This window comes from Penaeus chinensis, chromosome 25 (assembly GCF_019202785.1).
Source record: "Penaeus chinensis breed Huanghai No. 1 chromosome 25, ASM1920278v2, whole genome shotgun sequence".
Taxonomy (NCBI): domain Eukaryota; kingdom Metazoa; phylum Arthropoda; class Malacostraca; order Decapoda; family Penaeidae; genus Penaeus; species Penaeus chinensis.
Genome location: NC_061843.1, coordinates 324,039 through 338,348, shown reverse-complemented (window position 1 = coordinate 338,348; position 14,310 = coordinate 324,039). Strand labels below are relative to the sequence as shown.

At 47.5% G+C, this 14,310-nt stretch overlaps 1 protein-coding gene across 6 annotated transcripts in view; it reads left to right on the top strand.

The window, feature by feature from the left end:
* The first annotated feature begins 957 nt into the window (after positions 1-957).
* Positions 958-14,310, top strand: part of LOC125038468 (BTB/POZ domain-containing protein 6-A-like) — a 32,413-nt gene continuing 19,060 nt past the window's right edge. Inside the window, exon 1 of one of the 6 annotated variants that reach the window (XM_047631943.1) lies at positions 958-1,080. In XM_047631943.1, the coding sequence (XP_047487899.1) occupies positions 1,052-1,080 (29 nt within the window). In that variant the 5' untranslated portion in view covers positions 958-1,051. Of the gene's footprint in view, positions 1,081-6,003; positions 6,480-13,002; positions 13,096-14,310 lie in introns of those variants that run through there. The other 5 variants (XM_047631942.1, XM_047631941.1, XM_047631938.1 and 2 more) reach the window with 5 other exon arrangements.

Below are 14,310 nucleotides of genomic sequence, written 5' to 3'. Positions count from 1 at the left end.
TCTCTCTCTCTCTCTCTCTCTCTCTCTCTCTCTCTCTCTCTCTCTCTCTCTCTCTCTCTCTCTCTCTCTCTCTCTCTCACACACACACACACACACACACACACACACACACACACACACACACACACATATATCATATATATATATATATATATATATATATATATATATATATATGAATATATGTGTGTGTATTTATGTATATATACACTGCTTTCGTGTCTGTATCTGTCTGTCTGCTTTCGCGTCTGCCTGCGTGTCTGCTCGTCCTTCTCGCGTTCCTGAAAGCAGATTTCGCCACGGCTCTCCATTCCGAAAATGAAGTGACGCCATTTGGCCATATAGGACGCATATTACAGGCCGGAAAATAACATTATAAAGAAAAGGCTGCAGCAAATATCCAAGGAATGATATGTACGCACTTAAAGCCTCATGTGACGAGAAGGTAAAGGCTTATGACTAAGGCACCCACGCATGCACGAACGCACGGACGCACGCACACACGGACGGATGGATACAGCGAACATACGAACACACACGGCCGGACGAGCGGACATTATACACACACAAACGCACACACACACTTACATCCACGGCCGAGCAAACGGACATTACGCACACACAAACACACACACACATACACACACGGCCGAACGAACAGATATATGCACACATATACTTACACCCACGGCCGGGCAAACGGACATTACGCACACACAAATGCATACACACACACACACACGGCCAGACAAACGGACATTACGCACACACAAACACACACACACTTACACACACGGCTGGACGAACGGATACTACGCACAAACGCACGCACAAGAACGATACGCCAACCGGGGTCGCTTAGGGTATCTAAATCCTCTTTTTCTCCCCCTCCCCCTCTCCCCCCTCCCTCCCTCCCCCGACGCACATTTCATGATAAAAAGCCGGGCGAGCGTTGGGTCTTGATCATTTCTCAAGCAACTCTCTCGCCGAGATAGCGTCTTCAATAGAAGCTCGTTTAGAATTAGATCTCTGACTTCGATCTGGAGCGACGATGCATTGGCGCTGCTGGAGAAAGCGAAGGTAAAGCTTATTTGAATTCACGTTCATTTTTCTCTCGTATGTTGCTGTGTATATGTCTATTTTATTTTTGAATTTGAGTTTTTTTATCTCTCTGTTATGTTGCTATTTATGTATTTTTAATTTATTTCTTTAGCGGGGTTGTGGAAATGATTAGTCTATGTGTTGTGTTATCAACTTCGCAACATTGTTCAACATTACTCAACAAATCTACGAACTCTATCTTTACGTGTGCCAAGTCACCGTCGTAATCAAAGATCATAATCAGTAATTCTAATCGTAATTATCATTGTAATAGTTATTATATGATCCCCGTTATGGGTGTCCTTACCATGTCTCACCGTCCATTAATGTTGCTGGATAATATTATCGTTTTCGTAGTTGCTTCCACCGGTGCCTCGCTGCGAGAAAAGTAATCAAATGCAGCTGGCGGTGAAATCAACATATATAACTTAGATATCATCATCAACAACGACAACAACAACAGCATCATCACCACCATCACCAACAACACCCACCATCACCACCACCACCACCACCAACACCAACAACAACACCCGCAGCAAAATCGCCACGCGACAGGGCCGGGCGAGGGCTGCCGCCCAAAACGTTCTCAAGCGGCCGCGCACGCCCACCGAGCGCCCGGGGGGGAGGGGGCGCGTCCAAGGAGGGAGGGGGACTCCATACTGAGTCTGTCTCCGTGTGATGTGTGTATTCTTTTTTTTTTCTATCTATTTTTGTTTCTTTTCCTTTGTTCCTTGAGCGCTGTAGAGGGAGAAAGGCGGAGGAGGGAGAGGGGAAGGGAGGGGTGGGGGCTGGAAGCACCTTTCTCCCTTCTCTCTCCTTTCTTCTCCTTTCCCCTTTCTTCTTTCCTACTTCCCACTTCTCCCTTCTCCTTTCTCCTTCTCTCTGTTCCCTTTTCTCTTCACCCTTCTCCCTTACTATTCTTTCTCCCCCTTCTCCTTTCTCCCTCCTTCCTTCTCCCTCCCTCCATCTCCCTTTTTCCGCCCTTCCTTTGACTATTGTGTCAGAAAACAGAAAGACAAAAATAGAAATGATGATAAAGAGGAAGACAAAAAATACACGGAGCTCAGAAGAGAGGAAGCAGAGGAAGAGAGAGAAGAGAAGAAAGCAAAGTAGGAAAAAAGAAGAGAACGGGGAAGAAATGGGAAGAAAATGAAGTGGAGAAAGAAAATGAGCATATAAACGGAGAAAACAAAAAGAGAAAGAACACAGGAAAAGAGAAAACAACGAAGAGAACGAGGGAAAGGAAGAAAATCCGAAACTAAAAGCTGGAGAAAAAAAGACGAGGAAGAGGTGGAGAAAACCCAAAATAAGAAAATGGAGGAAAGGAAACGGAGAAGAGGAAGAAGGAAAGCTATGAAGATATCGAAATGAAAGTCGGACAAAAACAGATTAAGTGATTAAGTGGATAAAATATATGTTGTTCGATAATTAAAATATGACAAATTATCAGCCTAATCTTTGCAAATCCTTACACAAATTTCTTCAAAAATTAAACATACAGAAAAGAGTTATCAGAATGCATTAAGAATCGCTTGAATCATTTCTATTCAAGTGATAGAAGATGGGAATTGTTCCTAGTCTTATGATAGAAAATGGAAATCGTTCCTATTCTGATGATAGAAAATGTTTTTTTTCCCTATTTCAGTGATAGATGGTAATGCAAGAGAGACAGTAAGAATATAAAACAAAAAGGAAGGAAGGAAGAGAGAAATTAAAAAGAAGAGAGAACGAACGAGGGAGCCAGAGGAAAAGGAGCCAAGGTGCCGCCAGTAGGCACGCTGGTCACGAGGGCGAGAGAGAGGCCGTGATGTGGTCGCCGCGCAGAGCATTGCTCCGCAAGAGGCACCTCTCTCGCTCTCGCGCTCTCGCTCTCGCTCTCTCTCTCTCTCTCTCTCTCTCTCTCTCTCTCTCTCTCTCTCTCTCTCTCTCTCTCTCTCTCTCTCTCTCTCTCTCTCTCTCTCTCTCTCTCTCTTTCACTCTCTCTCTCTCTCTCTCTCTCTCTCTCTCTCTCTCTCTCTCTCTCTCTCTCTCTCTCTCTCTCTCTCTCTCTCTCTCTCTCTCTCTCTCTCTCTCTCTCTCTCTCTCTCTCTCTCTCTCTCTCTCTCTCTCTCTCTCTCTCTCTCTCTCTCTCTCTCTCTCTCTCTCTCTCTCTCTCTCTCTCTCTCTCTCTCTCGCTCGCTCTCTCTAGCTCTCTCACATTCTCACTCTCTCACTCACTCTCATTCTCTTTAACTCTCCCTCACACTCTCAACTCTCTCTCTCCCTTCCCCAACGCCGTATCGTCTGTGTGCATTGTGTGGGTGATAGTTATCATGTGTTCATAATGCAATGCCGTGTTCTGCTTATCCTTGTCTAATTATGTAAACATTGAGATAGATCGATATGAAGGGAATTGATGTTAATGTCGTGGGTATATTTGTCTGCTTGATTGTTTGTTTGTGTGTGTGTGTGTGTGTGTGTGTGTGTGTGTGTGTGTGTGTGTGTGTGTGTGTGTGTGTGTGTGTGTGTGTGTGTGTGTGTGTGTGTGTGTGTGTGTGTGAGAGGCTAATTCCACTTTAATACACTAACATTTAAGAGAAAACGTAGACCCCACACTTCTCATGACTGTTCCTCACCCACTGCTGAACCACATTATCCCTCACCCGCTCCCGACTTCCGATATGTTAGTCAGAGTCTGCACTTATTTATATCAAGTCTAAGCAAGTCTAAAGCATCATCATTTAACAACATCAGGTCCAGGAAGTCCCAAACGCAATCATTTAACATTCACTGTAGACAAATGAAAGCAATATCATTTATTCTCACGAAATCTAGGCAAGTCTACAGTTTACACAGTCATTTCATAGGTAAATGCAATCACTGTTATTTACTCACACGAAATCTAGGCAAGTCTTCGCACCATCGTACCACATGCACTGTAGGCAGTTATGGGCACCATACCCCCCTCCCCCCTCGAACCCTCCCCCCGCCACAGTCTCCCCAGACGAGACATTGCACCATCCTGAGGAGGACCTGATCGAGGCACAACAGTCCATGATGATGAGTAATTCATCCAAGTCGTAAGCTTATTTTGTCATTTAAATAAGGGGTCCCTGCCCTATCTCCCACATCAGGTTCGTGGTAATCCTCCCCCCCCCCGTCACAGTACCCCCTTCCCCTCTCCCTTCACCGCTCCTTCCCCCTCCTTCCCCTCCTTCCCCTCCAACACTACACCTCCCCCTCCCCCTCCCTCCCCTCCTATCCTCATTGCCCCTTCTATTCTCCCCTCCCTGCCCCTCTCCCCTCCCCACGCCTCCCCTCCTTCCCCCTCCCCTCACCCTACCCCATCACATGTACATACGATATATGATCCCTTGATATATTCACTTATTCAAAAGAAAAGAAAAAAAATGTTGCACGCATCAACATACCGCCCCCAACCCCCTCCCTCCCCTCCTCCTTCCCCTCCACCCCCTCCTTCCCCTTCTCCTCTCAGTGGACCCTCTGACACCCCCATCATCCCTCCCTGGCACTGCCTCTTCCCTCCCCCCCCCCCTCTGTTCTCGACGGTCTGTGGCACTGCATACGGTCGCGGCATAAGTGCCTGGTGATGCCCTGAATCATGCCAGTTTTATGCTAAGTTGGGAGATTTACCTGACAGATGAAGGGTGGCGAGGAGGGGGAGGGAGGGGGAGGGGGAGAGGGGGAGGGGATGCAGGGAGGGAGGAAGGTGGTGAGAACGAGGACGAATGATGAAAAGAAGAGAGAGAGGGGGGGAGGGGGGGAGGGAAAGAGAGGGAGAAAGGGGAAAGGAACTAAGGGAGGAAGGAGGAAAAGAAGAAAGGGAATGAGAGAGAGGGGGGGGGGGGGAGAAAGGGAGAGAGAGAGAGAGAGAGAGAGAGAGAGAGAGAGAGAGAGAGAGAGAGAGAGAGAGAGAGAGAGAGAGAGAGAGAGAGAGAGAGAGAGAGAGAGACAGACAGACAGACAGACAGACAGACAGACAGACAGACAGACACACAGACAGACAGACAGATACAAAGAAAGAGACAGATCTAGAATATAAATCACAACACTACCACTATGACATGTTTTGTTGTTATTCTGGTCATTTACAAATATTTTTTTCCGAGGTAAACGTGTCATATCGGATCACATCAACGAAGCTTAGAAGGCTAGTGAATTTTACGACCACTTATCAAAGAAAACGTTGAGTGAAGGAGGAGGGGGAAACTTCGATATTTTCTGTTCCTTTAATTCTCGGGCATGCACGAAAAATGCAAAACTAATTACAGAGCATGACTTGCCCGGCGGCTCCCTCTCTCCAAGAGTGACGTCGCAAGTCTGTGAATAGGGCGTGTGGCACTGTGAGACGTGGGCGTGGAGGCGGACATCAGATGGGCGGGCAGAGGGCGTGTTTTGGGTCGAGGAAGAGATGCAATCGCGGCGGCGGGCGGTTCCAGCGACTTTCTTGGACGCGCACACAAGCACTCAGACACACACACACACACGCACACACACACACACACACACACACACACACACACACACACACACACACACACACACACACACACACACACACACACACACACACAACCAGACATAAATAGCTAATCGGCAAACTGTTGAGTGAACAGAAGAGGTGGGCACGTAGATAAATTGTACTAGAGATAAAGTCAGAGAATAAAGAGAGAGAGAGAGAGAGAGAGAGAGAGAGAGAGAGAGAGAGAGAGAGAGAGAGAGAGAGAGAGAGAGAGAGAGAGAGAGAGAGAGAGAGGGAGGGAGAGAGAGAGAGAGAGAGAGAGAGAGAGAGAGAGAGAGAGAGAGAGAGAGAGAGAGAGAGAGAGAGAGAGAGAGAGAGAGAGAGAGAGAGGAGGAGGAGGAGGAGGAGGAAGAGGAGGAGGAGAAGTCGACGAAGAACAAAAATGTGAAAAAGAAGAAAAGAAGAAGAAAAAAGAAATTATAATAATTACAAGAAGAAAAGGGAAAGAGAAGAAAAAGAAGAGATAGAGAAGGAGAATTGGCAAGAAACGACAGATACCAAAAGCAACAAAATGCAAAGGCAGAAGGCGAAGGATCACAGGATAGTCGGGACAAGCAAGCGAGCAGGAAAGCAAGGAAAAAAGCAAGCGAGAAAGCAAGCAATCAAGAAAACAAACCATCAAACAAGTGAGAAATCAAGCAAACAAGAAAACAAATTAACAAGCAAGCAAGAAAACAAGCATGGAAACAAGCAAGGAAACAAGCAATAAATCAAGCAAGCAAGGAATCAAACAGGGACAATAGCGGCCCAACAGAGGCGAGCTCAGCGCTCTGTCCCGACCCGCGCGCTCAGTAGCTCAGAGTGAGGGGAAGAGACAGCACGCTTTTTCGCTGCTCCGTCGGTCGGTCGGTGGGTGTGTTCAAGTGCACTCCGGCGGAATTCGGTCGCCGTTGTCGGAGAACTGTTTTATTTATCCATTATTAATCGCTCGGTTCTCCAGTGGCGAAGAAAGTGAATTAGTTAGTGGAAGTGTTTGGTGTCGGGTTTCGTGACCCCGTTTTTTCCGAGATGTGTGAAAACCTCGTATCGAAAAGCGAGGTCGTTTATTGTGATAAAGAAGATTGTGCAGCGAATTATTATTATTACTACTATACACTCTGTTTTATGCTTCGTTAGTTCACGAGGGAATGGAGAGAGGGTAAAAGATACAGATGAATTGAGATGAATGATTGACACTGTATAGGAAAGAGAGAGAGAGAGAGAGAGAGAGAGAGAGAGAGAGAGAGAGAGAGAGAGAGAGAGAGAGAGAGAGAGAGAGAGAGAGAGAGAGGTGGAGAGAGAAAGAGATAGATAGATAGAGAGAAAGAGATAGATAGATAGAGAGAGAGAGAGAGAGAGAGAGAGAGAGAGGGAGAGGGAGAGGGAGAGGGAGAGGGAGAGGGAGAGGGAGAGAGAGAGGGAGAGAGAGAGGGAGAGAGAGAGAGAGAGAGAGAGAGAGAGAGAGAGAGAGAGAGAGAGAGAGAGAGAGAGAGAGAGAGAGAGAGAGAGAATGAGTGAATGAGTGAATGAGTGAGTGAGTAGAGTGAGAGAGAGAGAAAGAGAGAAAGAGAGAGAGAGAGAGAGAGAGAGAGAGAGAGAGAGAGAGAGAGAGAGAGAGAGAGAGAGAGAGAGAGAGAGAGAGAGAGAGAGCGATGCCACAGGATCAGACGATAGGCATGCACCGCAAGAGGTTCTATAGACTTAGAATCAAGAGTTCTACCATAACCTTGAAACCCATAAACATTTATTCCTCCAAAAGTAAACGTAATGATAACGGTGATAGTTATATCGCTGATAATTATGATAACACACAGTCCATTATCGGATTCTGTCATTGTTCTTCGGAAGAAGTACATAAAAGAGCACTTATCTCAAAAGATCTTTTCTGCAAACCTTTCCCCGATTTTTTTCGTACCTATTATCAAACTTTCTCTCCTCAAAGGGCCATTTTTACCAACCTATTTCCCGCCCTGAACACCATTTTCGTTTTAATTTCCCCCAGGTATTTTTTTTTTACCGCCCCCTCCGTGGCACTCGCATCCCCCACGGTGCCGAGGCTCCACTACGGAGCGTCGGTGCCACCGCCTAATGAGCGTAATGAATCGTAATTGTGCGAATTGCGTGACGGTGCGACGTACTCGCTCGCGAATCCCCGTCACCTGAAGCGAAGCGAGACAAAGCACCGAAGCAGGGTTTGTTTGTGTGAACCTTTTTTTTCGATGAATGGGTTTTAATCTACCTGTAAGTACGATATTATTTCTTTTGTTTCGTTTTTGTTTTTATTGTTGTTCGTCTCCGTGTATCGTATTTTTCAAACTCGCAGAAACCGTTAAAAATGGCAACGCACGGGATGATTAGCGTGATAGTAATATCTAATCAGTGTCAAGTCATCGGAAAATGATTTGTCAGGTGAGTGTGTGCCTTACCCCTTCACCCCTTCCCCCTACCCCTACCTACCCCCAGGCCTACCTCTGAATGCCGACGCTGCCATAAAAAACTATGGGAAGGAGATAACCCATTGCCTTCGGGTTTATGTCACTTCCCTATTGCCCCCCACCCCCTTCCCCCTCCACCTCCTTCTCCTTCCTACCCCCCCAACCCCCTCCTTCCACCCCCACCTCATTCTTCCTCCTTCCCTATCCCCCCCAACCCCCGGGCGCCAATAGGCCTAAGGATGTTCCTCGGGGCACCTGCGTAAGCATCTACAGGAGACATTTCCTGACTACTTCGGCGGTCGGAAAATGTCAACTTGTCAGCGGCCGATTTGGTCAGTTGCTCTCCCCCTCCCCCCCCCCCCCATCTGCCTTTTTTTCCTTTTTATTCCCTTTTTTTTTTATACCGGAACACAGTGTTTTCCCTCTCAATATTTTCTCTCTTCCTCTACCCCTCACGAACGCACATTGGCTGCGACGCAAAATGTGTTTTTGTGTGTGTGTATGTTTTTTGCATCAAAGGTGGAGAGAAAGAGAGAAAGAAAGAGAGAGAGAGAGAGAGAAGAGAGAGAGAGAGAGAGAGAGAGAGAGAGAGAGAGAGAGAGAGAGAGAGAGAGAGAGAGAGAGAGAGAGAGGGGGGGGGAGGGAGAAACGAGGAGGAGAGAGCGTGGAAGGATGGCGGTTCAGCGTTGCGGTCTGCGAGAGAAAGCGGGAAAGGGAGAGAAGAAGGAAGAAAGAACGTAGAGGAGAGAGAATGAAAGTGATAACTCCTCGGATATGAAGTTCAGCGAGAAAAGAAGAGAGAAGGGAGAAAAGAGTGAAGAGAGGAGAGAAGAACAAGCAAACGAGAATGGAAAAGAGAGAGAGAGAAGAAGAAAGCAGAAGGAAAGGAAAGTGATAATTCTCCAAGCAGCGAAAAAGAAAGAGAGAGAAAAAAAGCAAATCAAAACAAAAAGACAAGAAACAAAAAGACGAAAGGAGAAAAGAAGAAGAAAAAAGAACAGAAAACGATAAGCGCGAGGGAGGGACTGATAAACCTCAGACGCTGCGGTCCAAAGAAAACGCGGGGTTGCTCGTCCCCTTGCAGTCTCTTTGTTGTCCGACTCAGAAAGAAGAAGCGAAGGAGGACAATAAAAGAATGATAATAAGAACAGAGAAAAGAAGAAGAAAAAGGAATAATCAGAAGAGAGAAAGAAAGAGAAGAGAAGAAGAAAAAACAAAGAAAAAGAGGAAAATGGAATGATAAGAAGTAAGGAAGAAGAGAATAAATCGGAGAAGTAGAGAAAGAGGCTTCGAAGCGGTCAGGAGAGTCATTAGCGAGTCATTAAGCGGTCTCTGGGTCAGGATTACTCTAATGAAGACACTGCAAGCTCTCGGCCGGTGCTTCCCTGGCAGTGATGAAGAAAAAAAGGTCAAGTGATATCAAAAAGAAAGGGCCAGAGAGTTAACGGGAATTAAGTGCAAACTGCGAGCACCGCCTTTCTCCCATGCCAAGAGCACCGGCGTGGCATAACAGGCCACTTAAGACTCATGACTGTGGCGATGTTCTTGGTGACATTTTGGTGCCATGTGTGCGAGTGTGCGTGCAAGGGGGGGGGGGGGGTGGAGTCTGAGTGTGTGCGTGTGTGCGTTTTTGCTTGTGAACGGGTGTGTGCGTGTGTGCGTAGATGGGAAAGGGAGGGGGGAAGGAGAGGGACGGAGTCTATGTATGTGCGTTTTTTTGTTGCTGCTGTTTTTTTTTTTTTTGTAAAGGAGGATGCGCGCGTGTGTGTGTGTGTGTGTTTTCTTGAGGGGTGATCTATACACGTGTTATCTTATTTGGGGGGGGTGGGGAGGAATGTGTACACGTGTGTGTGTGCGTTATGGAGGGGATGTATGTGCGCGTCTGTGTGTGTATTTCGAAGGGGGGAAATGGGGGCTCTGTATACATGCGTTTTGCCTTAGCGGGGTTAAGAGGGAGGAACCTATGTACGTGTCTGTGTGTATGTGTGTTTATCTTGGTGGGGAAAATATGTGGTTGTGTTTGTATTGGAGAAAGAGGACTGCGTCTGTGTGTGTTGTTTGATGTTGTAAAAGGGAAGGCGTGCAGTTTGAGACGTGACATTTTCCTACCAAGAAACTTTCTTCCTCTGACTCCCTACACACTCGGAGGAAAATGAAGTGAAAACAACACGACATTTTATTAGATTCTGTCTCCAAACTCCTCTTTCCAAAAATTAGAAATAAATGATTAATTATTGTTTATCATTTATTTAACTGATCGCCGTAGATACATAGATGTACACACGTAGTCCCTCTTCCTCCCCCACCTCCGCCTCCTCTTCTTTATCTCTCTCTCTCTCTCTCTCTCTCTCTCTCTCTCTCTCTCTCTCTCTCTTTCTCTTTCTCTTTCTCTTTCTCTCTCTCTCTCTCTCTCTCTCTCTCTCTCTCTCTCTCTCTCTCTCTCTCTCTCTCTCTCTCTCTCTCTCTCTCTCTCTCTCTCTCCCCCCCCCCCCCCTCTCTCTCTCTCTCTCTCTCTCTCTCTCTCTCTCTCTCTCTCTCTCTCTCTCTCTCTCTCTCTCTCTCTCCTCTCTCTCTCTCTCTCTCTCTCTCTCTCTCTCTCTCCCTCCCTTCCTCCCTCCCTCCCTCCCTCTCTACCTTCCTTTCTTCCTCATCCTCTTCCCCTCCTCTCCTTTCCCCTTTCCCCTCCCCTCCCCCTACCTCCTTACCCCCCCCCCCCCCCCCCCCGCCTCCAAGTCAATCCCCGCGGCGATCAGTGACAACGCCGGGCATTGAGTGACCTTTCCTCCGCCGCCTGACTCCTCGGCCTGACCTCGGATTAGCTGCGGTGACCCTTGCTTGCGCCTTGTCTCTGCGCCTCTCGCTCCTCACATACACGCACGCACAGACAGACACACACACACACACACACACACACACACACACACACACACACACACACACACACACACACACACACACACACACACACACACACACACATACATATATATATATATACTTACATATATGTATATATATATGTGTATATGTGTATATACATATATACACATACATACACATACATACACACACACACATACACACACACACACACACACACACACACACACACACACACACACACACACACACACACACACACACACACATACACATATATACATATATATATACATACATATATGTATATATATGTGTATATACATATATACACATACATACACATACACACACACACACACACACACACACACACACACACACACACACACACAAACACATATATATATACATATATACATACATATATGTATATATATGTCTATATAAATATATGTACACATACATACACAAACACATACATATACATACACACACACACACACACAGGCACACACACACACACACACACACACACACACACACACACACACACACACACACACACACACATGTGTGTATATATATACATATATATATACATATATATATGTGTGTATATATATATGTGTATATACATATATACACATACATACACGAACACATACATATACATACGCCCACACACACACACACACACACACACACACACACACACACACACACATATATATATATATATATATATATATGTATGTATGTATATGTGTGTATATATATATGTATGTATATATGCATACATATACAAACACCTATACATATATACATATACACACAATTACATTTACTTACACTTACATGTATGCGCATGAATATACATGTACAAGTACACATACACATTCACTTTTGCTTGCCTCCACGCACCCCTGTCCATGACAGAGGCACGCGCGCGCACTGCCAGCAAGTGGCAAACAAGCGCAGCGTGTGTCACGCACGAGCGCACTCCTACTGTCACTTAAGAGACGCCTACATGAATTTAGTCGAAATCATTCAATTCGCGGCGATTAATGGGGAATGAGAGCCTTAACGAACCGCTTGCAAGGCCGAGCGGAAATGACCCACGTATCTGTGCCGCTCGTCACGCCCGCGGCCCCACCTGGAGGGCAAGCGACACCGTTCGGCGTAACGAAACACTGCATCTCGCAGACGTCCACTCACCGCAGACCGCGGAGGCCAGCGGCGCGTCCTCCCTTTGCGAGGCGCTCCCCTCACGTGCGCGTCCGGAGGGCGGCGCTTCCCCTCGCGGACGCCACGAGGACCTTCCAGCGACTCCGATCGTCCCGCGGCGGCTGGCGCTGAAGCAGGTTTGCCGGTGGACTCGTCGAGCGCGGTCTCCCGTTCGCGGCGAGGAAAACGGACCGACTGTTGTCATGCCGACAGCCGCGTAGGGGCTCCTGCTGGCGATGTGTCTCTGGGGGATTTGTACAAACCTGCTGTAGCTCGACACCAGCGCCTCCCCTTCTCCCCGCGCGAGAGCACGTGACCCTCGGGGGGTCGCTCGTCACGCCCCAGGAACGGCGAAACCGGTTTTCGGCTGCGACGCCCTTGCCAGTTGCCGTGATCTGGCTCGAGGACAGGGCTCGCAAGCCGCCGATGGCGACCTACATGCCCTCCGTGAAGGGGCCCTTGCACAGCGGGTACATGACACGCCTCCCCCGGGGCAGGAGAGGCGACGGCGGCGCCGGACGCCCTCGGGAGGGAATTCCCTTTCTCTCTCGGCCACGTCGGTCGTCACGGTGCGGGCGCGGGAGTTGCAAGACGAGTATAAAAGGCAGGGGAGGCGCTGGCCGCCACCCGCCCTCCCCTCACTCCACGCCCACGCCTGGCATGGCCTCCCGCCCCTCCGCCCTCCACCCTCGAGCCTCAACGACCGCGCGAGGCTCAGTCTCAACTCCGTCCCGGGAGTCGCGCCGCCGAAGGAACACCTCCTGAGGAACGCCAGAGTGACAGCGAGAGACAACGCGCCGTGGCAGCCGCCGCTAGCGAAGGAGGCGCCGACGAAGGGCCGCGGAAAGAGCCAGGCCGAGACGCCAAGCTGGGGCGCGCCGCGAGGGCAAGCCAGGGCATCGCGTGCGGAGCAGAGACGAGTCGAGCGATGGGCTGCTTCTTCAAACGGTTAGTTGTCCTCGCGACCTCGCCTCGAGTCCTCCTTCGCCGCCGCCGGGGGTTGCGCGCGTGTGACCCGCCGGAAGGAGTCTTTGCACTTACCGACGTGTATGAATTAAACATTTGAAAACGTGTAAAAACTTTATTTCAAAAGCCGTGACTACTCCGCGATTCCATTGCAATTTGCGCAGATCATATTGCATACGATGACCGCCGTAATGTATGACTGTCAATATGAACGAGGTTGAGTCACCTGCATTTATTTTTTTTTTTTTTTATATATATATATGTTGCGTGGTTTCGTTATCCATGTGTAAATAAAATGCTTTTTAAATAAACGTGATCTGTTTTGCTTTGCGTTTATTTTTTAACGATAATAAATAGGAAAGGTCGATAAAACAAACTATTTGCATTGAATGTTATGCCACCTGAGCAATATCATATGAAATGCGTGTGCGTGCGTGTGCATGTATTTTGTATACGTATGCATGTATTTGCGCAAGTATCTATCTAAGAAATGCGCAAAAACACCTCATTTCGGAAGTGATATTCAACGTCCTAAAAAAAAAAAAAAAAACGTATTTCGCACTCCTTGCGCAATCCATTACCGCTTATCTTCACCGTTACTTACAAAACCTGTTGGCGCTGGTAACAGAAATCATATCTAATGTGTTATTAGAAATCACGTTTGCTCTTTTTTAGTCGGTAATCGGCTTTCATCAAAAAAAAAAAAAAAAAAAAAAAAGTTAGAGAGGAATTGTACTTCTTTTTGCATTTGAAGTTGCAGTCATTGGCATTATACGTAGCAATAGTGGTGTGATGTAGCAATTGCATGCATTAGAGTGTGATATTAAAAGAACATTTAAGTTCATAAAATACGTTAAATACATGTGTTGCATCAATCATACACTAAGCATTTAGATACAGTTATAGTTTGACTGAAAATAACCGAATGTTAGAAAAAGAGTCTCCCATGCTAACGAGAAACAACAACTCAAAGTCAGCATCAAGGGCAAGATCTCTCCGCCTCCTCTCTCGGGGACGCGAGGACCAGCGGCGCCGAATACCTGTGTGTGTGGCTGTGTCAGCTTGTCGACCGGAGAGAAATCGCGGTGGCTTTTCCTCGCCGGGTCCGGGACGGTTGGCCGCCCCGGTGCAAAAACGCCCTGGGATCCCTTCACCCAAGCCCACTGCAACCAAGGCATGAATAGTTACCGTTAAGGA